General features: G+C 44.7%; 1 protein-coding gene across 12 annotated transcripts in view; it reads right to left on the bottom strand.

Annotated features, from left to right (window-relative positions):
• Positions 1–23,982, bottom strand: part of ATXN7L1 (ataxin 7 like 1) — a 235,901-nt gene extending 211,919 nt beyond the window's left edge. For 11 of the 12 annotated variants that reach the window (XR_013765532.1, XR_013765533.1, XR_013765534.1 and 8 more), the window contains exons 1-2: positions 23,775–23,982; positions 23,203–23,271 (exon numbers count right to left, since the gene is read on the bottom strand). Coding sequence is in view for 7 of the 12 variants with exons in the window: in XM_079149996.1 (XP_079006122.1) it covers positions 23,203–23,271; positions 23,775–23,955 (250 nt within the window). In the remaining 5 variants the exon portion in view is untranslated. The remainder of the gene's footprint in view (positions 1–23,202; positions 23,272–23,774) is intronic. The other variant, XR_013765528.1, reaches the window with a different exon arrangement.
• Between the last annotated feature and the right edge of the window lie 1,236 nt (positions 23,983–25,218).

Genomic DNA, 25,218 nt, shown 5'->3' on the forward strand with positions numbered 1-25,218 from the left:
TTCGATTGGCATATGCAAATGAAATACCATTTCACAACCACTAGGAGGGCTATAATAAATATTGGGCAACAACAAATATTGGCAAGGATGTGGAGAACACGTTGTGGGTAGGAATGTGAAATGGTGCTGTTGCTTTGGAAAACAGTTTGGTAGTTCCTAAACAATTAAGCACAGAGTTGCCATATCATCCAGCAATTCCACTCCCAGGCAGATACTCAAGAGAACTGAAAATATATGTTCACATGAAACTCTGTTCACAGCATAACCCACAACAGCCCAAAGGTGGAAATAGCCCAAATGACCACCAACTGATGAATGGATAAGCAGAAGGTGGTATGTCCTACAACGGGATACTTACTATTCAGTCGTAGAAGGGCATGAAGTACTGATGCTTATGACAACATGGACAAACCTTGGAAACATTATGTGTGTGAAAGAAACCACATGTAAAAGGCCACATACTGTATGATTCTATTTATATGAAATGTTCAGAACTGGGCAATCCATAGAGACAGAAAAGTAGGTTAGTGGTTGCCAGGGCCTGGGGGGGAGGATGGAATGGTGAGAAACTGCTAGTGGGTAAGTGGTTTCTTTTTGGAGTAATAAAAATGTTCTAAACTTAGATAATGGTGTTTGTTGCTCAACTTTGGGAATATACCCCAAACCCACATATATAGCTTTAAAGGGGTGAATGTTATGGTATATGAATTGTCTCATCAAAGCTATTATTAACTCACACACACATATCCACACATATGAGTCCTGGGGTCAGCTAAGCATCCCAGGGGTATCATGGGAGGGAAGGGCATTGTTGGAGACTGCTTAGCTCACGCTCTCCCACTTGCCCCTTGTCTTCATGGGTGAGATAATGGGGATCTGGCCACTAGATCAAGGATTGCAGGTATCTGTGTTTTGGCTTCTGATTCTCAAGTTAGGGAGAGAAATCACATTTCTGGTATCCTTTGGGCTTCTTTGTAGCAGAACAGGCCAAGAGGACCTCTAGGACCAAGAAGAAAGCCAGCAAGTTGGAATGCCTAGAGAATAAGTCCAGTTGAGAAACAAGGAAAAGTGGTCAGGGCAGATAAAATCAGGGACAGGGTAATTCTCCTAGAGCCAGTTCACAGGTCTGGATGTGACTCGTAAAATCACTGTTTATCCCAAGAACGAGAGTCAGCTTGGTACAGTGGAAAGCACATGGGCGGGAGATGGAAAGATCCAGGATCCAATCTTGGCTCAGCCACTGATGAGCTGTGTATTCTTAAGTGAGCTACTTAATTTTTGTCTGCCTCAGTTTGCTCAGCTGTTAGCGTGGTGTCAGGGTTGAATGGCTAATACATGTGAAGTTCCTGATAGAAAACGTTGTTCAATAAATGGTATCTTTTATTATTGGTACTGTCTTATCAGCATAATTACTACACTACTGGCCCTTGCTGGCATCCGGTAATAGCTGTCACATGGTTTGAAAATCATCTGGGAATTTCTATTTCCCTAGGTACTTGGGTCCTCCAGCCAAGATCAGATAGTCAGAAAATTTTTGAGGGTTAAGATTTCCTAAAAACTGGGCTAGGGGTGTTTTAGTGACTATGGGAGTGCAAATTAAAATAAAGTAACATTTGAAAACCTATTAAGTCATCAAACATTTGAAAATCTTTGGTGTGGTATTGGACAGAGTTCAGGAAACAGCCACTCTCCTATACTTCTGATCAGAGTATTAATTGGAACAATATTTCTAGAGGGCAATTTAGCAATGAATATCAAAAACCTCAAAAAGAGCATACTTCTGGACTTGGCATGCCACTTCTAAAAAAGTATACTCTAGAAATAATCATGGATGTGTGTAAAAATTTAGCTACAAAGGACATTCATTTGATTGCAATATTATTTTTAATTATGAAAATCAAAGCAATCATTAGATTCAATGACAGAGGGTTAGTTAAATAAATTGTGGAACCTATATATGATGGAATACTTAATAACTTAGGAAGGTACTCACCACAGCAAAATGATTATTTCATTTTAAAAATTATATATATACTTATATATTAAAACATATATTACATATATTAAAGGTATTTTAAAAGATCAGCACTTGTTAAATCTATTTAAAGGATCTATAGGTTAGTTTTTTTTTCTTCTTTTGTGGATGTAAATTTTCTTTAGTGCTTATATATCTATTTTGCATTTAGAAAAAAATTAAATTAATTAAAAAAAATTAAATTAATTTATTCACGGAAACCTAAACCCTCCCTGAATGGTAGCCTATTTTACCCAGGCTAGAGCACGTTGCTCCTCTGCTTGATGAATATATACTCTCCCTGCTCCAAATCCCCTCCTCCTTCCAGGGAAGAATATGTCCTTAGCCAGGTCTCTGCTTTCTGCTCCTCACTGGGTCCTCCTTGTGCTTATGAGGACCCAGGCCCAGGACCAGCTCTGGCTTGAATGATCACACACCCCAGTGAATCCAGCTGTTCTTTACCTCCATCCCTCTATCTGCAGACCCCACCCCTTGATGCCTGCCCACCCCCAATCACCAGGAAACAGCATTCCGACAAATAAAAACACTCCACAGAAGTGGCCTGACGCCATTATTACCAACCTACTGTCAGTTTTCTTTCCAGTTCATCGGAGGGGACAAACTATCACCACTAGCCCCTGAGAGAAGCTGAGCAGTCTCAACAGGGCCTGGAAATGTGATTCCACTTCTTTGCCAAGGAGGTGGCAGAAGGTTGGTTCCCAGGCCATGGCATGGTCCCAACGACAACACAACTGCCAGAGGCCTATCTCCATGTGCTGGCATAGGGTGGGGGAACGGGGGGCTGGGAGGGGCAGGGCCCTGGAAGGGAGAGGTAGTACCTCTGTCAGATCCCTTCTGACAGACTTGAGCTGTGCCAGCAATTGTTAAGGGTTAGGTTGGTTGTCTACCAAAGTCTCCACTAAACCCTGAAAAGCCCAAGGCTGGTGCTCTGCCGGGAGGTGTGCTGGTTTGAGGGTTTCACAGGCAGTACCGAAAGGCACCACGTCATAGGAGGCAGCGTCTCTTCTGGGCAGTGGAGAGTCCTGGTTTCCCATGCTTTGGGAGGTGTGGCCATAGCTCACAGGGTGTCAGGCCGCCTCCCTCCTGAAAGTGCTGTACGTAGATACTCCTCCTAAGTGAAGTGAACACAGATGATTTGTCATGGGCCTCGAGATTGCTGGAGCTCCCTGAGGACATTCAGCCCCTGGATGACAAAGGGTCCTCTGAAGTCTGGGCCACTTCCTTCCCTCCTGCTTCCCATCTGGATTTACAGGCAGATCAAGCATAGCTGCTCCTTCCTCCTCCCTCTGAACTCTAAACAGAGTCCGCCTGATGGTGAGGTTCACATACACCTTCACATTCTGTGGCTATACCAAGGGCTTTCTCTGTTTGGTAAAATTCGTACTTTATCTTAAAAGTTATTGCTGATTTTGCTTTACAGTCCATTTTCCCCCCTACTGTATTTTATTGATTCTTTGTCTTCTTTTTTTGTGGTGCTGGGAATCGAACCTAGGACTTCATGCATGCTAGGCAAGTGCTCTACTACTGAACTATATCCCCAGCCCTTTTAAAAATTTTTTTGAGATAGTCTCACTAACTTTCTGAGGCTGTCTATCAAATTTGTGATCCTCCTGCTTCAGCCTCCTGAGTAGCTGGGTTACAGGTGTGTACCACTGTATATCCAGCTATATTTTACTAATCTAAACTGTAACCCCCCCCCCCCCCAACACACACATTGACATCTTTAAAATCAGGATGAGTCTTAGAATGAACAGTGACTGTAGTTTAAACTGCAGTGTTTTTTCTCAATGTTTCATAAAACAACAATGTATCTTACAATGAATGGTATCTTAGAGCTGTTAAAATATGATATAACGATGTTCTGAACATTACACTCCTCACTCCCTTCTTAGAGCCTCAGTTTAAGGACCATCTAGATGGTGTTTCCTAAGGAAATGTCACATCCTCTGGCATCCAGAACATGGCCCTCACACAAGTATTGTACCCACAAGAGAGGATGAAAAAAAAAAAAAAAAAAAAAAAAGAAAGAGAGCAAGAGAGGATGAAGAGTAGACCTCCTTCTGAACAGTGTCCTCCAGGCTTCCCTTCTGAGGCACGCTCAATGCCAGTGAAAGGATGCGCTCACTGAGCAGTTATTATGGCCGTGCATGGAGCTAAGACCTACATGTCCACATCATTTAATCTTCCCATCTACCCTCTGATGTACCTGTGATTATCCCATTTTACAGATGGGAAGAATGAGGCTCTGGGGGGTTATGTGACTTTCCCCTGCACCATCCCAGGCAGATCCCTGTAGATGCCCTCACGAGGAGCCTTGGTGTGTAGGGTGAGCTGGAAGACAGGACTGAGACCAGCCCAGAGAGCATGAAGGTCGATGTCAAAAGAAGCAGAAGCGGGTCTCCACTCCAGCACCACTTTGACTTTCCCCCTTTCCTCTTGCCCTCTTCCTGATGATCAATGCCTTCACTCACAGCTTCCGAATCAACTCCCCCAACCCTCCCTCCCTGTGCTCTCAAATTCTGGTCCTGTTTTTGCTCATCCCTCAGTTGAAGCACAACCTAGCAGCTATCCTGCAGAAACCACCGGACTTCAGATCTGCCCTCTCCGCTAGGCAAGAACAACAGCTGCCATTTCCTGAACATCAGTGATGTGACAGCTGATGAGCAAGCTGAGGCACAGAGAGGCGAGGGAGCTTGCCCAAAGTCACACAGCCAGCAGGCAACAGGGCATCTTAGCCATTTAAAAATAGTCCAGTAAACAGTTTCTTTTGTAGATCTGACTGCAAAGCCTGTATATCCCAGGCATGAGATTCAAAGGGGACTTTTCCATCTAGCATACTATATTATCCATCTTTCTCTATTGGTCCATCTGTCCGCTTCCAGGTGAAAATCCTAAATGACAAGCATGTCAGTGGAATTTCAAGTGGTTTCCTTAATCTTCCATCCCACACTGGGGAGACTCTTCATTAAAGGAGATTTACAAGTATCACAAACCCTAACACCAGCATTCAACTGTGAGAGCAGCACATGTATTCCTTGCTGGTCTCAAGCTACTTCCCGTGTGATTCGCTCTCCTTACGTCTGTACCTGTGTATGGCTTCCCTAAACGCTGTGAATTTCTTAAAATGCCTTTTCTCGAAGGGGTGAGGGAGTCATATACCCGCAAGGAGCCCAGGCAAAGGAAAAGCCACAGACCCTCTGCCCAGAAAAAGTGTGCACATGAGAAACAGCCTCACGCTGCGCAGCTGCAGGGTTTCACAGACTGCAAGTCAAGAGTCCCCAGGCTGCGTCCCTCCCACTCCTAACATGGGGCTTTGCACACAGTAAGTGCTCAATAAGCTTATTAAGGAAAAAATGGCACCTTCTTTTCTTCCTGTTCCTTTCCTCATCATCCTTGGTCAGAAAGGCCACTGCCGCTCCCTTGGTCACACTTTCCGTGAGGTGTTTCTCCTGCTAAGGTCTCTGTATCATCAGCCTCCCTTGTTCGGGGAAGTTCTCCCACCTTCTTATTCTGGGCCTTGAACCCCTGTCATCACACCCCGTCCCCAGAGCCCTGCCCCTGCCTTGCTCCTCTCCCCCCAGAACTCTGCTGGCTCTGGGTGACATCCTCCTGACAGGTGGCCGTCCTGTGGCAAGGACCTCAGTGTCCTACCCCTCACCTCACAGATGAGGATCACAGGCCATGGCCATCCTGCTTTCTGATACGGGGAGACCCAATCCCAGGAATCTTGACCCAGTGAGTTCCACCTTCTTAGCCTCCTTCTCCCTAGAAAGCAAGAGCACCACAGGCCACAGGCAATCCTGGCTGCTGAGATGTTCAGCACTGGCTAGGCTCCTCTGGACAATAAAGCTCCTTTGTGCAAGTTAGAAAAGACATCCCCTCTGGTCCAATGCAGCCCACAAGGTGCACAGCTTGCTAAGCGACATGTCGACTTGATTTGGGTGGCACCCGGGATCATGGTCCTTCATACACAGACACAAAGGAAGAACGACTATCTGATTTCTCCTTTTATGTGAGGTGCCTGGAATAGGCCAGTTCATAGAGACAGAAAGTAGAACTCAGGTTTCCCGGCTGGGCAGGGGTGGGGAGGAATGGATATAACTGTTGTTTACAGATGCAGAGTTTCCAGTTGGCACTTGGCAGAAGTACTAGAAATGGACGGTGGTGATGGTCACACACCATGGTGAATGTATTTGGGGCCACTGCCACTGAAGTGTAAACTTCAAAATGGTTAAATGCTAAATTTAATATACTTGAAAGTTTAAAAGCTAAGTGTGCTCTACACTATGGCTTAAAAAGCATGGGGGGGTGTAGGGGGGCAGTACCTTTCTATTTATGGAAAGATGTGAGGACATGAGGATTTATTCTACTTCCCATAAGAGTTTGACACAGCAAGAATATTACCTTGGGACCTAATTCCCCCGGTGCCAGCATCTCTACAGGGCCTAACACCTTTAAAAAGGTGGCAATCTGAGAGCCCAGAATGAAAGGTGCCCATAAGTACAAACACTGCCTTCTTCCTGCCAGTTCCCTCCACTCAGCCCCCATCTCCACACGCAGCCAGATTCTCCTATGAGGCTGCAGCAGCCAGACCCATTCTTGGTAGGCATAAACTGCCATCCTGTTATAAATCCTTTCCCACAAAGCACTGGAGACTCGTCCTCTCACTGTGCCAAGAAGTCTTTTTCTGACCATCTGTAATCCATTCAAAGGCAACCGGCAGGAAATGGCGGCAAGGAAAACCCCAGCAAAACGCAACTGGTGGGACCACCTCTCCTCCAGCTCAGGGCCAGCAACAGGAATCCGGCCTTTCTTAGGACACGGAACATCTGTGGGAGTTCTGGAAGCGGCTGGCCATCCGTCAAGGGCTCAATGGGCTCGAGACAGATGCTCACGGAATTTGGTAAGAAAAGCATGCTGTATTGAATTTTTAAATTAGCTCTAAAGAAAACTCATTTGAAAAACCAAAACAAACCCTAGACCCTGAGAGAGAGAAAATACCATCATATGAAAACTAACCTCACAATTGCTGTCTTCTAATTTCTATGGACAATTAGACCACAATTTCAAGTAGTTCAAATCTTTCTTATTGCAGCTCCTCCTCCAATGTGATAGTTGTCAGCTGCTTCTCCCTAATAGTGACAGCTTCATTTTTTTGGCACTAAACACTGAGGCCCTAGTGGTAAGCTGAAGCCAGCCTACAGGCTCACAAGAGCTGATTGTTAAATTTTCAGGAATTTGGCGAGCCAATTATTAAAAGTTATATAAGCCCATAATTAAATATATTAAATATAAAAATAATTTCTCAAAACACATTACTTTGTATTTCTCTTGCGACAGTTTACTGTTATCAATGCTTTGAGCAGGGATTGGTAACTTTTTCTAGAAAGAACAGGCAGTAAATATTTTAGGCTTTGGGGGCCCTCCTGTCATTGTCTCAACTACTTTGCTCTGCAACTGCAGTCCAAAAGCAACCACAGGCAATATGTAAATAAGTGAGTGTGGTTGTGTTCTAATAAAACTTTATAAAAATAGGCTGCAGGCTAGATTTTGCCAGTGGGCCATGGGTTGCTGACTCCTGCTCTTGGAGGTACATATATTAACTGTACCTCTATGATGGAATCTGTATGATGGTGTGCTAATGTATATCTCTACCCGACTCTGAGCTGAGCTTAAAATGCAGGGGTGGTGCTGGGCACGGTGGTGCACGCCTGAAATCGCAGCATCTCAGGAGTCTGAGGCAGGAGGATGAAGAGTTCAAAGCCAGCCTCAGCTGGCTAAGCAACTCAGAGGCGCTAACCAACTCAGTGAGATCTAAATAAATTACAAAATAGGGCTGGGATATGGCTCAGTGGTTGAGTGCCCCTGAGTTCAATCCCCAGCACCCCCCCTAAAAAAAATGCAGTGGTGACTTTGTACCATGGAAATCACCAAATCCTACAAATCAAAGCTTTGATTACTTTTTACAGATTTGAGGTGAGGGAGGAAATTTTAATAATGCAAATTAAATTTAAAAAGTATATCATGGCCATAACTATATTGTGAATCATTTTTTTAAAAAAAATGAAGATATGCTCTTCAGTCTACCTGAAAATGATTTTCCAATTAACAAAGAAGTGACTCAAGTTACCAACAATCAAGTTCTGCCATTCATCTTTGTTCTTTCACTTGAATCTTACTGACCCTAGCAGCCAACGCTCATGAGGAAGCTACTCTACTTGTCAACTAAAGTCTCAGTTGGCCACAGGATACAAGAATTCAGCAAAACTCAACAAAAGCATTTGATGAGAATCTATTTGTTATGTGGAATTTATGATAGTTTTAAGTATGTCACTATTTGTAAGTTGTATGCTAAGCAGCATTTTAAAATTTATAATAAGCACATATATGTGCAAATTTTTTGGAGAGCAGATTGTTAAATATTTACTAGCACAACATGATTGTAAAAGAAAAAACCTTACAAATCAATTGGGTAGCAAGACTTTAAACATGTGTGTTTGAGAGAGAAGAAGAAGAACTCTCCCCCATGAACCCTGAACAGAAAAATCAAAGCATATACAAATATTACTGTAAAAAGAAAGGGAGCCTGTTTCCTGAAAACCCTGTTGCATAAAGCGCTGCAATGGGTTAGGTGTCAGTGAGTCTCCAAGTGGACTAATCATGAAGTGTAATTCATTGACGTTAATGGAATCTCACATAATTCCCATTTCCAAAGGCAACCTCCTCATAGTTTCCCACATAGACTTTGCTTATGCTCTTCCCTATGGAACGCCCTGGATGTCCACTTCCTAGCCATCTTTGTTGGCCCTGTGTGGAGCATCCATTCCTTCACTCTTCAAACATCAACTTGGCTTCTAGCACACGCCCTTCCCAGTGCCCCAGATAGAACCCAAACCAACAGTCCCTGCCCTCAAGTCAAAGGTCTCGCTGACCACAGACCACAATCCCTGCTTCCCCTGGTTAAGCTCCATTTTGTTCTCTATGCAGCATCACAGACTCCAGTGAGCTGTGTGGTGGGTTCCTGGAGGGTAGTGGCCACAGCCATCCCACTCTCACACTCCCCAGAGCTCAGCCATGTGCCTTCCACATCCAGCTTAAAGTGACCAGTTACTTTCTACTGAGTCAGTGATGAGGGGGCACCACCCTGGCTTCACAACACACAGGCCACTACTCATCCTGGTCTGCAATTTAACTTCAGTGGTTCATCTGACCCAGGCTAAATACCAGGCTCTGGTTGGAAGATAGGAGCCAGATTATTTTAAGTGTAATTATCTTTTTCCTTCCTCAAATTAAAGTGAGGGTCCCTTGAGTGTGTGGGGTAATGTTTTTGTGTGTTTTGCTCCTCCTTAGCTTAAGAATCATGGTGTTCAGCTCCTTCCTCTGAAAGTTGGTAATTAAAGGGGAAAACTTCACTCTGCCTTTTAGAAGGAATTTAAAACAGTAGTTCATCCCCTGTTGGTGAGAAAGGGGTCTTTATAGAAGAATGTTGTACAATAAATGTAGGTCAGAAAAACAAAATTTAAAAGTGACCATCCCTAAAGAAATAACTGATCCAGGCAAGGATCATCAATGGATGCCTCCAGGATTCCCTGAACTTCCCTGCTGGGAAACAGGATATTTGCTTAGTGCTAAAGCATCACCTACAGAATGACATACTAATTGCAGAAGGAAAACAAATCTTTGTAATGGAGAAGTGGCCACCACTTTCAAGTGGTGATCAATATCTAACAACAGGGCACCCTGACATCAAGTGTTCCTGATGAGATGTGTAATGAAGTACTCAGAATCACCTGGGATGTATTCTTGCCAAAATGCTGGGCCCAAATCTAAGTGAGATTTTAGTTCTAACTTCCCATGTGGGGTCGGGGTTTGGGGGGAAGAACAGGGCACAGACAAAACAAGGTAAATGACACCACAAGGAAGTGATCTGACAGACCAGAATGTGAAGCATTCTAACTGGCAATGTTTTATATATGTATTGAGAGAAATCTATACATATATTCATATACCACATATGGGGTGGAGGCACTATTCTAGATTAAAAGTGACTAAACAGGCATAACAAATAAATGCAATGCATGAATTCTGACAAAATACTAGCTTGAAGAAAGCATCTATAAAATTTTGGGGGAAGGAGGAGGCAATAGGAAAAATTTGAAAGTGAATTGATATTTGATGCTATTAGGGAATTACTGTTAGTTTTCTAACTGTGACCCTCATAGTATGACTACAATTAGGAAAATGCCTTTAATTTTAAGAAGATGCAGACCACAGTATTTAGGGGTCAAGTGTCAAGTTGTCTGCAACACACCAAATAGTTCAGCAAACATATACATGTATATTTATATAAGGTGAGGATCTGAAAACTTAAGTGAACAGCTCAAGGAAACAATCATGATGTGGCAAAATGATAAATATTTAGAGGTGAAATATCATGATGTCTACAACTTATTTTTAAATGCTGCATAAATATATATGTATTTCTTCTTAAGAAACATTTGGCTATATATCCTTATATATAAGTAGCTATGATCAGGATATTACTATTTCAACTTTATATGTGTGTGAAAAATGTTAACAATGTTTCTTTGGGACCTCGTTGGAAGGGTCCCAAACAAACAAGGGTGCAGGTGAGGATTGCTCCTGAGTATTAAATAGGGAACTTCAGTTTGCTCCAAGGCATCTGTGAATCTGGGTCCTATGACTGCACTTTTCTGCTCAATTTTCTTTGCAGACCTAGGAACCCAGACCTATGCTGGGTTCACACCTTAGCTGAGTTGAACTCTTTTGCATTGTGGCTCCAAATATCCACCTGAATAGAAACTTCAGGTCCTGTCGTTGTTAGAACCCCAACAACCTCAAAATAGCAGGTGGTGAATCAAAGAAACGTGAAGGCCATCTTCAGACTGTTTTTAAGATGAAAATACAAAAAGGGGACTTTTTCAGTGGATACAGTTTCAGTTTTCAAAATGAAAGAGTTCTGGAGCTTGGTTACGCAAATGAACTGTACACTTAAAAATGGTTAAGATGGTCAGTTATGTTATTTTACCAATTTTTTTTTAAAGGAAAACATATGAAAGTACAAGCAATATCAAGAAACATGCCTGAAAAATAAATCTGATGTTTAGTCAAACTGTGGTACTCTGCTGGTTGAAAAATAACTCAGGAAACACAGCGGGAAGATATGGTCCCTCCTCCCTGACCTCCCTTCCAGAAGATTCGCATGTAGTTATGTAAGACAAGACACAAGTAGACTGTGGCAGCTCAAGGAACTGTAAGATTTAGTAACCCCAAAGTGCATAGTGGGGACAGCCTGCAGCACAAGCTCCAGGGCAGGTCCAGGCTGTGTGGCCTGAGAGGTGGGGAAGGAATCCCTGGAGTATGGGCTGGGCCCGACAGAGTGAGGGCCGTGGGCTGAGTGGACAAGGCACTAGAGGCAGGGCACACGACCAGGCCAGCTGTGAGGGGCAGTCCGCCTGCTGAGATGTGAAGGGATGCACTAACTGTGGTTGACCAGGAAGTGATGGAGGGTGTTTATTTACAAAACAGGCTAATAAACGTGAATTTCTGGGACATTAATTTTGAAATGATATGCAGAGAAGGAGGAGACAGGGAGACCAATGAAGTGGCAGTACAAAAGCCCAGGTAGGCCAGAAGACGGTGGCGGGGGGCGCTGGAAAGGGGAAGGGAATGGAGAAGTACTGGAGCTTCTTTAAATGGTGGAGGGCTTTCTAAAGACAGAGAAGGAAAAACACACGGACTTTGCCTGGCGCTTGGGCTGGGGAGCGTGGGGTGCACACAGACACCCAGGTGGATGGCTCCAGTGCGGACCCCAGAGAAGGCAGAGGAGCTCTCGGCAAGGAGAGGTCAGGGCTGGCGGCAGTCACCCCAGACTCACCACAGAGGGCATGACAGGGTGTGAGCAAGCCGCAGGTGTGCACAGACAAGGGAGGGGGAGGACACGAGGAGCCAGCTGAAAAGCATAGAAAAGACACCACTAAAACTTCCCTAAATGAAATACCTGCTGGGCGTGGTGGCGCACACCTGTAATCCCAGCAGCTTGGGAGGCCGAGGCAGGAGGATTGTGAGTTCAAAGCCAGCCTCAGCAAAAGCACGGCACTAAGTAACTTAGCGAGATCCTGTCTCTAAATAAAATACAAAATAGGGCTCAGTGGTCAAGTGCCCCTGAGTTCAATAATCCATACCCAAAAAAAGGAAATACAGGTTTCAGAAAGTTCTAGGGCTGTCTAGTATTTAAAGAAGCCCCCAATAATTCCATTTGGAAAGCAGAGAGCCCCTTCATCTGCTTAAACCTGATTATTTTAAGTGGGGTTTGTCTTTGCCTTTTAGTCTTTTGTCTCATCCATGGAAAGTGGCAGCACTCTTAGTTGCATTTGAGTTCTCTTTGGGTCTTGCCCTGCTTCTGCGAAAGATGAGAAAGGACACAGTGGCATGGGGAGGAGGAGGAGGAGCTCAAGAGGACAGGGCCTGAGTCTGGGAACATAGCTAATAGGGTTCTTGTTCGTGGGTCGGCTACATAGAGCCAACTTTACCCAAAAGTGACCAGGGCCACTTTCCCAATGTCTCATTTTCTTCCTGCTAGTCTTGGGCAGGAAGAATCAAATCACCAGCCAGCAGGCGTCACCTGAAACCCCACACAGAGGAAATGACTAAGTAGGAGAGGGGGAAGAATAAAGAGGGAACACATGTGGAGGAGTCCCCTGGTCTCTGCACATAGAGAGAGAGGGAGAGGGAAAGGGAGAGGGAGATACCAGCTCCTTTGGGACCAGCAAGGCCATCACACATAAAATGCTCAAGGACTCTGGTTAACGAAGAGCAGGTGAAACCCGGAGCCACAGAGCTGATCACTGCCACATCTCCCTGTCTTCACGTGAGACGCATTCTGTGTCTTTCTCAGCCACTCTAAAGAATTTTCTTTATCACTACCCCTCAGAGCCAGTGACAACTAGGGCATGCTGTGGCTGAAGAAGGCAAAGGACTTTCACACCCACTTAACAGGCATATCACCATCAAAAGGACACCTTGAACGTGGCGGGTATTGAAAAGCTATCTCCACTCCATCATCCAAAGGAGAGTGCACCCTTCATGAAAATACTAACAATCCCAACGCCAAGAGGCAAACTGAACAGCAGCCTAGAAGATGTTCAAAAGGGGGAAAAAAGAGAGAAATCATCACTGTAGATAGATGTCCCTGGAGTTGCCTGGCAACCATCTTTGCTAACACCTTCTTCCGAAAAGGAACAGTTTGCATCAGCTCCCATGATTTCCCTGAGGCCAGCACTCTGGCCACAGAGGCCCCAAAGCTGGGACCCTGGGATGGGAAAGCATTTCATTGACAGGGACACCCAGGGCCCCCTCAGCTGGCCACCAGCTCAAATACACAGGGGGAAAGACAGCTGGTCTGTCTGTACCATTCTGCTTACAGGACATGCTCTCCCAGGCAGGGCTGGGTTGGATGAGGCAAACCAGGTGCTCAGGTGCAACAGGTAAGGTTGCATGTTAGTGTCTCCTTAAGCATGTGTGCCTGTTTGCTTCTAGGTGCCTGTTTGCTTCATTTAAGTCCTAACTCCACTCCAGGATGACAGACATTATATGACACTGTGATTAGAGTATAGCCTCTGGAATTACCCTGCCTCTGGGTTCAAATTCTGACTCTGGTACTTTCCAGCTGTATCACCTTACATAAATCACTTAACCTCTCTGAGCTTCAGCTTTGTAATCTCTAAGATGGGGTTGAGAATAGGATTTGCTTCACAGGGTGCTCATAAGGATTGTATGGAAAGCACACATTTAGCCCTGTGCCTGGTACTAGTCAATGCCCAAGGAGTGGAAGCTAGGATTGTTATTCTTAAAAACACATACACTGCTTGCCTAGAACCCCTTTTCCTGGACCTATACAAACAGATTCTCTGCAAGCAGGCCTGGTGTCTTTGCTATCAAAAAGCTTCCCAAGGGATTCAAGGTGGGCAGGGTTAAGAGCCACTTTTCCAATCAATGAGCAAATCTCAACCTTCAGTTACCAGAATCCCCAGAGCAGCCAGGTTGAAATGTGAGTCCCTGGTTCCCGTACTTCCCTCTGTCAGTAGTCTTGGGTCAGCATGACTATGGCCCAGGGGCTGGGATTCCAGGTGCCTGGGGGATACCACAGGGTCCCAGAATGACCACACTTCGCAAGACACAGATTCACTCTTGGAAACAAATAATACGGGGACCCAGGTTCAACTCCTTTTGCTTTCACTCCTGGGATCCTTTAAGAACCAGGGACATAAAAGACAAAAGATACCTAGTGACCCTGGGCACACTCCCGGGGCAGCTGGGACAGTGTGTTCCTCTGAAAGTGACAGCTCCAGCAAAGTGACAGGTATAGCAAAGAAGACCCAAGAGCCTCATCAAAATAACAATTATCATAACAAGAGCTTATATTATTTAGTGCCTACTGTATTCCAGAAGTAACTCGTTTATTGTTACAACTCTGAGAAGGAATGTCATTCCGATCCTGAAAATGAGGAAATTAAGGCTGAATTTAAGACACAGCTAGGAAATGGCAGAGTCAAGATTTAAATAATGCTGCAGGAGACTCTGCAGCCTGCAATGCCAATGAACTTTGTGTGTGTGTGTGTGTGTAGTAAAATACACATTAACATTTACCATCTTAGCCATTTTTAAGAGCACAGTTCTGTGGCATGAAGTACTTACACAATGTTGTCCAGCTGTCACTACCATCTATCTCCAGAACTTTTTCAGCTTTTTTAGCTGAAAGTGTGTCCACTAAATATTAACTCCCCATCTCCCTCCCCAGCCCAGCCCCAGCATCTGCCATTCTATTCTCTCTCTGAATGTGACTCTCTAGGAACCTCATTTAAGAGGACTCAGACAGTATTTGTCCTTTTGTGGTCAGCTCACTCTAAAAAAAAAAAAAAAAAAAAAAGCTGGATATCACCTTGATCTGACATGACCAAACTGGGAATGGGTCTCAACTGCGTGGCATATTTCTACAATGCTGAACTGACCTGGTCAGTCCTGTCTCCCCACCCCACCTCAGGTGTAGGGTGTACTGGTGTCTTGGAGCAGGCCACACTGCTCCTGGCTGAGGGTGTCCTTGCACTTAATGTTCACAGATTACAACTGGCTTCACAGAAGCAGGGAGACTGCTAACTGCTGCTGTGTTCAAAAAGCCCACCATTGACTCACTTTTATCTTCCCCCTTACAGTGACCTGATGGTAGTTCATTCTGGGGAGAATTTATTTGGTTTCCTTTTTCTCCTTAAACAACCTGTCCCTTAAAATCGACAAGTAAAATTGTGTTATGAAACCACAAGGATAAAGTATCTCCATAAAAACAAATGCTTTATCCACAGAGGGATTCTAGCTTTACCTATAGGCAACTGGGCCAGCCAGGTCTGGCCTTGGAATGTTTAGGATACCATGCCTTAGCCTCAGATGTCTCAAAGGAAGGAACTCAAGACCTCTCATCATTAGCTCAAGTGCCTTAGGGTCCAAGTGCAGGTCCCTTTGGCAGAAGTGGTCAGTCTGAGCCCTGCCACAGAAGACAAAGAGAAAGCCAGTCAAACAGCATTAGTTGGGAGCCCAACATTGGCAGAACACTGAGCCAAGTTTTAGAAGAGTGCAAGGATAGTCCTTCCACAATTCTGTTTCTACAATATTTGAAAAAAAAAAAAAAAAAAAATCCAACCCAGTGACTAACAATGCTCTCCCTTTCCATTATTGCTATGTTTGATCACTGCAGTCACTTAATAATCATTGTTCCCAGATGTGAACACTGGGCCTCTTCAGAGGGTGAGGTCCTTGGATAGGAGGCATTTGACTAGGATGGGGTCTCTCTGTGTTGGCTAGTACCATTTCATGTCCACTTCAGGACATCATGAATGAAACAAAACGTCATAAATGAAAGGTTACTCAGAGGACATAAAAGCAACCTACACAGAAAAGCATGCAGAAATGAATCTGCCTAACTTTTCTAAATCAATTCTGCAGCAGAGACCACAGGCTCCTGAGAACCATTGGTTGAAGAATCAGCGAGGCCCCACGGTCTTAAACGACACTGTAGGCCACATGGCCCAGACCAGAGGCCCTCAGAAGCAGACCTTGCCTGTCCTTCCTATTTTCCAGTCCTTAACATGGAAGTCTTAAAGCCAGCTGCTTGCTCTCAGCCATGTGCATCCCCATTTCAGACAAATCCCACGGGTAATCAAACTGCAGAGGATGCCAGTGGTACTTCCAGCCTGACTTTCAATATAAACTGAAATCTTTAATTCTTCACCGTGGTGCTTCTGACATCAGGCACCAGCAGATAATAAACACCATCATTATCAGAATCGGCGCTTTGGGGGTCTCCTCTCCCCACAGCGAGAGAGGGCTGGGCCACACAGAATGAGAACTTGCATCTTCCCACTGTCGCCGTTGACTACAGAGGGCCCAAAGCTTTGGAGCAGTCCTCTTGTAAACCTTCGGAGGAGAGTTCCCGGAGGCCTCTCTGCACCCAGCACCAGTTACAGAACAGTCACAGTCCACACTGCTGAGCATTTGCTGAGGTGGACTTATATAGGCTGCAGACCCAAGACACAATATTAGTGGAATATTCCCATATTTTTCCCTATTTTACTTGTGTCCTTACCTTTCCAGCTTCACCAGTGATTCTCTACCAGGGTGATTCTGCCTCCCTAGAAGACATTTGGCAATGTCTGCAGATATTTTTGGTTGTCCAAACTTGGAGGGGAGGAAGGAGTCACCACTGGAACCTAGTGGGTAGAAGATACTGCTAAACACCCTACAATGCAAGGATAGTCCCCTCCACAAAGTTGTCCCTGACTTAAAATATCAGTCGTGCCACTGGTGAGAAAACTTACACTACTCTGCTATCTTCATTCTAACAACAGATTTTTTAGTTTTTCTAGAACATTCTGTATTCTCTTGCACTTCGCATGCATTGTTTTGTCTAACTCCACCCTGTCCATCTCCACACATTGGTAACTTCCATTCATATTCCATCCTTTCTACTTAAATAAAATAAAATTTCTTCAGGGAGGGCTTTATTGAGCCCCTAACCTAAACTGGGTCCCCTTGCCATGCTCTCCAACAGCATCCCAACTTTCTCTTTTGGAGCACTGATCCAAGTCAGCATGGCTTTTGCTGTTAGGAGGGAAGCACCCTGAGGGCAAGAAGGTGCTTTCCACTGCCTTGTTCCACATCTAGCACAGCAAGCTCTCTCCCATTGGGCCAGCTCACGCCATGCATGAAGGAAGCCAAGAAGGCAATAGAGGGTATTTAAAATTAAGCCAAATACCCAGAGGCTTAGTACGTGTAGGCACCAAAAAGAGAATGTGGCAATTCCTTATGAACCAACATGGACTGCCCTCTAAGGCGAATGAAAGGCAGGATACTAGACAGTCCTTGTGGTTTTCCGTCATTCATGTAGGAACAAGACAAAACTACATATGTATCTACTCGAATGCACACAGATTACCTTTCCGAGGATACACAAACTAATGGGGGTGGGGTGAGGAGACTTACTTTCCACTGTAACTATACCCTTTTGAATTTTGTTAACATGTGAACATTATTTTTTTAATGTAGTTTTAGTGAACGTATGTAACAGTCTACATCTGCAGAGGTAAAATTTCATTCTCAGAGAATGAATGACACATGCTGAGACCCTGGCAGGGTCTAAGGTGTGTTGACGGCAGTGCTGTATGCAGAGTGTGCCCACCCTGTCTGACTTTCTGTTCTGAAAGGACTCAGAGCCACATTTCCTCCACATGGGAACACAGACACATGGAAATGCTTGTGCGTATAAAGAGACTCATTTCAAAAGCTTTGTGTTTTTCAAACTCGATGGTGGGGCTGTCCTTTCTCAGCTCTGCTTGCCCTCCACTCCACTAGCTGGATGCGACCATAAAGCTTATTAGTTTGCCAGGCCCTTATTTTGGGCTCCTTTTTACCTTTCCTCCCTGCCACCGTTAAGTCTCCCCATCTCTCCGTTCCTTCCATCCCAAACCCAGGGCAAGAGAAGAGAAATGATAATGAAATGCTAAAGTGGACATGTTGCCACCCAAGCAAAAGGGTAGGAAGGCAGGCTCACGGCAGAATGAAGTCGAAATGATTGGTGGCAATGAGGTCGAGCTGTGGAATCCATGTTTTCCCACCTCCTGTTAACTTAGATCTAGAATTGTCTGAATGATGAAAAAGAGAAGCTGGATGCAGCTGCCCATAAATCTCCACAGCTTGTCCCTGGTTTCTCTGGCTCAAGGAACACTTCCATCTTACCAGGTCAGCCGCCATTTTTCCTCCAATTTGCTCCCATCCAGCCATAACTACGGGATCCTAAACCTGTTCCCTTGTTCCCTGCTCCCTCCGGTATTGCAGTCCGATTCCACCAGCATCTCAGGAGAACAGCAAACTCTTATAGTCACAGTAAGATCTTATGGGCCCAGCAGCACAGTTTTCAATTGGAAGCATGGCACTAGTTTACTTGCATCAAACCGAAACATGTGGGAACACTAAAACAGACAAATGCCCAGAGTCACAAGCGTGGGCTTCTGAAACACCCAAACAAGGATCTATTGAGGTCTTACTTTTTTCAGTGATGAAACAACTTATAACTCATTAAAAAAATTTTTTTTAGATCTCTCCATCCCTAAGGAAAAAAAAAAATAGACTCTTCTTAAGCCGTAAGACTTAAAATGACTATTTTTTTTAGCTCTTGATAAAACTTATCAATGACCACTTATTAGTGGTACTCCGTTAAAAATGTTGCTATTACTCTATAAATGAAGTCTCTTTTCCCTTCATCAGAATAGTTAAAAATCCAAGTCCATTAGAATAATTTTCTAGAACTAGCTTCATTAATAAATGGTGATAATCATAACAACAATAAAAAGGATAAAAGCACATACTATGTGTTAAGCCCTTTCATATCATCTCAATCCTCACAATGACCCTGTTTTTTTCTCAGTTTTATAGTTGAGGACACTTAAGAGCCTGCTCCTTATCTATGAATTGGCTCCCTCCCTTGACCCAGTATCGGGGATTGAACCTAGAGGTGCTCTACAACTGAGATACATTCCAAGTCCTATTTATTGTGAGGCATATCTCACTAAGTGGCCCAGGCTGCCCTCAAACTTGTGATTGTCCTGCCTCCGCTTTCCCAAAACTGGCATTCTTCAAAGAAAAAAGTTTAGGTGAAGCAATTAGAAATTGGGAACATCTTTCTAAGTCACTAAGAGCTTTTTTCCCAATTAGCTTGGGGAAAAAAAAGTCCTCAAATAAATCCACCAAGTTGAGGAGAGAAAATTATTTTAAAAGGTTAGCATAGAGGAATGGCCTTCCTTGGAATGTTCTATCATAAACACAGTTCATGTGGTGGATTAGACTAATAATGTTTCTGGGACCCCTGCTCCTAGGAAAGCTGACAGCTTCATTGATCCAAGCTGCCTGAGGCCAAGGCACTGCTCACTAGGGGAGACATGTTCCACTGGGTTTTGGACTCAGACCCTCACTTTTTTAGAGTACTGAAGGTCACAGACCATTCACAACTATTGCCATTCACAACTATTTGCAGTAAACCATGCTTATGTAGATGCAGTGATTTTTGCCACCAAGAAGTAAAAAGCTGAGAAAATATACCCAATTACTCTCAGTACTTCTGAAGGAGTTACAGGTATTTTTAATGTGAGGGCTTATTTTACTTATTTTAAAGTTTATTTAGAAACAGCCTGTCTGCTATAATCACATCTCAAAGGCAGGTGCATTCAATACAGAAGCTCAGGTTCAGAGGTCTCAGGGGAACTGTGGAGGACATTTAGTCCCACCCTCTTACTTTAAAGATGAGAGAACATGCCCAGAGAAGGAAATGTTCCCCAGGGCATATATCAGAACTCAGGAAGCTAACTTTGAGCATTCTCTTTCTCGCTCTCTCCCCTCTCTCTCCCCTGCCAGGCTGCTCTGGATAGAACCCCATATAAACACAACCAAGCATGGAATTAGCGACAACTTCTGCACCCAGGTGATGACCTGGCAAGATTCAAACCTATTTGCAGAATTCCACTTGACCATAATTTTAGCTAATTTTGGATGAAATAATAACATTGATGTGAAGACTTAAATATGGAGATTTCAAAGCATTCCATTAACATTTCCTACTCCATAAAGGTGGAGAATTGAAACAAAGAAAGGTTAAAAGAACATGAATGGGAAAGAAACTATATTACAATAACCAGGTTATTCAAAAAGTCTGCAAAAGCTTGCTATGTCTTCCAAAACTGTGGCCACGGAGGCAGAAAGCAAAATGATTCTTATTTCACATTTCCAGCCCAATTTCCCGTCTGAGCTTAGCGTATTTAAAAAAAAAAAATCACATCACATCAATGTTCACAGCAACATTATTCATAAAAGCCAAAAGGTGGAAACAATCCAAATGTCCATCAGCAGATGGGTGGTAAATAAAATGTAGTATATATACAATGGAATCAGCCTGAAAAAGGAATGAAATACTGATACCTGCTACACCAAGGATGAACCTTGAAAACACTAAGCTAAGTGAAAGAAGCCAACACAAAAGGGCAATTACTGTAAGCTTTCACTTACATGAGGCATCTAGAATGGGCGACTTTATAGAGAAAGAAAGAACATGGATACCAGGTGGAGGGGAAGGGAGAAATGGGAAATTATTGTTCAATGGGTACAAAGTTTCTGGTTAAGATGGTGAAAAAGTTGGGAAATGGATAGTGGTGATCCTTGTACAAGACTATGATTGTACTTAATGTACTGAACTGTACACTGAGAAACAGCTGAAATGGTAAATTTTACGTTATATATATTTTACCACAAAAAATCATATTCCTTCATTTCTCAGTTGTAATTCCTAAACTTTATTTTATTCACTCATTGTCATTAAAGCCCAAATATCTTCTCAAGACCTGCTAGCTGCCAACAGCATCATGGTCAATCTATATGTTTATACACATAGATGAACAGAGTCACAACAGACCACCTTGTGTCCTACAGACACCCATCCACAAACGTGTCCAGTCCAAGAGCTGCCATAGGATAACTCCAACAAGTAGGCCCAGGGCAAGACTGACCCAGCCAATGTTACGGAGATCCAGGTCACCAAACACCCTGATAGAGTCTCAGCTCAACCCTTATGTTCTTCATTGCAGGGTGGTTGGAGCAAATAGGTATGCAGTGTATGTATATTTATCTACAAAGAAAACTGTGTGTATATATCAGAAAGACCATCAGGAAATACTCACCCAAATCTGCTCCACCAGGCCCATGAACAAAGAGATCAAGCCTGTGCATGGCTATTTTGGTGAAGTCAGCAATTGTATGTTGCACTGAACAGTGGGTGTCCTTAATGCAAATGCATATAATTAGGAGTTAAATCTCTGTACCTTTACAGGACAAAGGACATAATAAGCAGGATGTACCATTGTGACTTCTGAGGAAAGGAGAGCTTTTCATTTTTTCCTTAAAAGAATTCATTTCTCATGAGGCAAAGAAATCTGAGAACAAGAATCTTTTGAAACAGAAGTGGGGGGAGGAGGGAAAAGAACATGAGTTTTGTATATTATAGTCATAATCCATCACTCAGACCTGAGAAGTGCCAATCCTGTGCCATATCGTGACCTCTACTCAACTCTAATTTAAAGGTTTTCACAGTCTCATCATCTTTTGTGGAAACCTTGCCGGTGGTCTGATAACTCAGTCCTATAAGCTTTTAAAGACCTCAAGAGTTTGCAAAGAAAATAATCTCTAGGGATTCTTTCCATTGGCAACACGCATAGACATTTAGCACAAATAAGCTACCACTTATAAGAAGTCCACTTGACATCATTCCCTCGTGCATCCTAAACACACATGTCAAGATCACACTAAGATATTTAGAGGCAAACATCTTTAGAATAATGTTTTGTTCCCAAAGTGCTTAATTAGCAGAAACACTGCTAGAGAGCTGTCCTTGAATGTGCAAGCATTTTAACCTCCATGTTATTTTTTTCTGAAACACAAATTTTCATCTCACTGGATGGTCAGGAAGTGATTGGGAACAGAAAACCAAGTGTCTTAGGTATCAATCTGCAAAATGAGTTCCCTCTTTCTAAGCAGGTTTCAGCTACCTTTTCAAATGTCCCCTTTCATGAGTGGTACCATTTTGGAGTTTAATGGCCTTTTCTCTGTTCATTTTGGATGAGAAATGCTCCTGTGGCCTAGTTACGTCTGAACTTTTTAAACACCTCCCCACACCAATCTCTTCTGCCCCTTTGCACTCCCCCACATTATAGTCAATTATGTTTACAAGACTTTAGTTAGCGAGTTACAATTCACGTGAATCTATCCACTTCTTCAGCAGTAAGTTACCTCTGAAGTTGTTCCATTTGAAGCCCAAAGGCTAGAGTTACACACAGTAGGCTTGCAAACACAACCAGGATATATGATTTATTTATGACAACCATGTGTGTTTGACACCCAGCTCCAGCACTGTGATTTCACTCACATGTCTCGGTCTGAGATGACCTATCTACTCATTGTGTTCCATTTCAGGTGCCATACTTCCACGCTGTGAAAACAGATGGGGAACCAACTTGGTGGGGGGTGCTGCACATACAGATGCCTCTAACTCTGGTCATCACCTAACAATCTGTGACCGAACACAAAGTGGGCCAAATGTCACTTGCTGCAAAGGTTTACCATGTACAATGATTTTTTTCAGAGAAGAGGTTACTGGAATGACTGACCATGTGGGGTTCATTAAACTGTTGTGCATTTACCCACAAGGAAGGCTGGAATGCTTGTGAAGGAAGCCCTACTTCTCATTTCAGGGATTTTGATCCCCCACCATTTGGCAATGGTGCTCCAAAGGAGAATGGTAGATATGCATCAGAAGGTGCAAACGTGGACTCCAACTGAAGTGCAGTAAACTTCTGCCTTCCACAGTCTACCCCCCTGTACCCCCCAGTTGTATTTATACTTTGAAAGAAGTTAAGATGAAGCAGTAGTCACCTGGGCGTGCTCAATTTTTGACAAGCCTTAGTCACTCTGTACCCAGCAGAACAATTCACATTATATTCCAAATCCTGTGAAGATTCTGCCACACATGCTAACACTAAAATGCCAGTAGCTCCACTTACCTTCTTTATTAAGCCTCATAACCTCCCTGCTTTTTCCACCCTCTTTTCCAGCCTCTTCTAAATCTACATCTGCAGATGAAAAAGAAAAGGAAAAAAGAAAATGAGGAAAAAAAGGGGGGAAAAAGCCAAAGTCAAGGGGGGAGGGAGAGTGTTTATTTGCAAACAGATCGATATAAATACTGTATATGAAAATATTTCCAAAATTGACAATGCAACATTTTCTCCCAAGTCTGGGTTTCCATCTACCTGGCCCAGATAGGTACCAAAAAAACTATGCAAGCAGCAACAGAGTAGCCTTTTAAACAGATAACACCGTGGGGCTGCGAAAGCCCACCCCGCGGGCTGCCACGGGGAGCGGGGCACAGACAGACAGACAGACAGCCCTGGCAGCCGGGCCTCTCTCAGTGCACTGATGATCTGTCTCTGTGTGTATTTATTTAGAGAGAGAGGGAGAAGCATGGAGGACACCGGGGGCCACTCTCTCTCTCACACACACACTTTTTCCCAGTGGCTCTAGGTGAATGGAAAGGTTACAGGATAATAAAAGGAGGAGGAGGCGGTGGGGTTCTTACTGTCGGAGCAGTGTAATTTGGCGGCGTCGATCCAGGAGGACCAGGGTTTGCCCAGAAACGCCTCCGGACTGGGCACTTTGCGATCCAGTGTCGCCATTGCTCTTCCTTCTTGTTGCTTTTTCCCTGTTCCTTCGGCAGCAGCAGCCGAGAGACACGGGATTCGAGAACGCTCCGACGTCATCTTCGGAACGTTCCGACATTGAGTGTTCTGAAAGGGGGAGGGAGGGAGGGATGGGAGGAGGGAGGCGGAGGAGGAGGAGAAAGGAGGAGGGGCCGGCGCTCGGGCGCCCGGCCCGGCTCGGCTCCGCTCGCGGCGCGCGCGGCCGCCAGGGGCAGCAGAGAGGCGCCCTGCAGCCCGCCCGCCCGCCCGGCCGCCAGCCCGCACGCCCAGGGAGGGGCCGTGCGGCCCGGCCAGCGCCGCTTGCCGGAGCGCGGAGGCTGCAGCGCGCCGGGGCTCCGAAATGCTGCGGCTCCGCCCGCCCCCGCCACCCCGAGTCCCAGAGCCCGGGTCGGAGCGGCAGACCTGACTCCCGGCCGAAGAAGGGGTTCTTCCGTGCAGAGTTGCGGCTGGAGGACCCAAAGTTTTGCTTGCAGCCTGTCCCTCCCTTCTCGGGTCCCTGTCGCCCACGGTGAGGCGCCCCTGCGGAGATCCTGACGGCTTAATGGGAGGGAGCCGAGTAGGTTTCACTCCCCCACCCCAAGTAGGGAGGGGATCCTGGTGACCTCGCGTCCTGGCCACCGTCCCCTTCATCCTGTCAGCTCTCTGATGGACCGCGAACTATGGAGATTCAGCGGATGCCTCTGGGAGCTGAAACCAATGGGTAGATGGTCCTTAAATGCAGGTGAGTTGGGGGCGAGAGAAGTTATGCCTTCCTATCTCAGGCTGCGGGGCATGCAAAACTCAAAACTCAGTCTGAGCTGCGGTGCCCCCAGGTTCCCTGCACGATGCGTGCTCCTGGCTCTCAGCACCACCGCGGAGACTTTGCTCCGGGATCACCAGAGCAGGAGAACTAATTTTCTGTTCTTGGGAAATGATGCTAGCGGGCCTATTCCTCTAGCAGTTTCCTGCGCTCCCTATGGTGAGATGAGGGTGGCCAGGAATAGCGCAGGCATGCTACCGCCAGGAATCTGATTCCTGGGAGGGTTCACTTCAAGCTTAATTGCTCCAACTAAAAGGGATGGCTAGATTTACCCTTCGTTTGGACGTTCTGTGCTTTAATCGGGATATCCCTCAGTCCCTAGAGGTGGGTAACAAAGACCTTAAAATGTCTTGTCATTTCTTTAAAAAAAAAATTTTTTTTTTTGGAATTGCCCAAACGATGTGCCCCACAATCAACAATTTTTTCTCTATTTCCCCAGCACTCTTTAGTTTTCACCAGTGCTGTTTCCCAAGTGCTCATCTGTCCCACTGCTGAAATATTGATTTGAAGTTGCTTTATACTTC

The sequence above is a fragment of the Sciurus vulgaris genome, assembly GCF_902686455.1.
Source record: "Sciurus vulgaris genome assembly, chromosome: 8".
Lineage (NCBI taxonomy): Eukaryota > Metazoa > Chordata > Mammalia > Rodentia > Sciuridae > Sciurus > Sciurus vulgaris.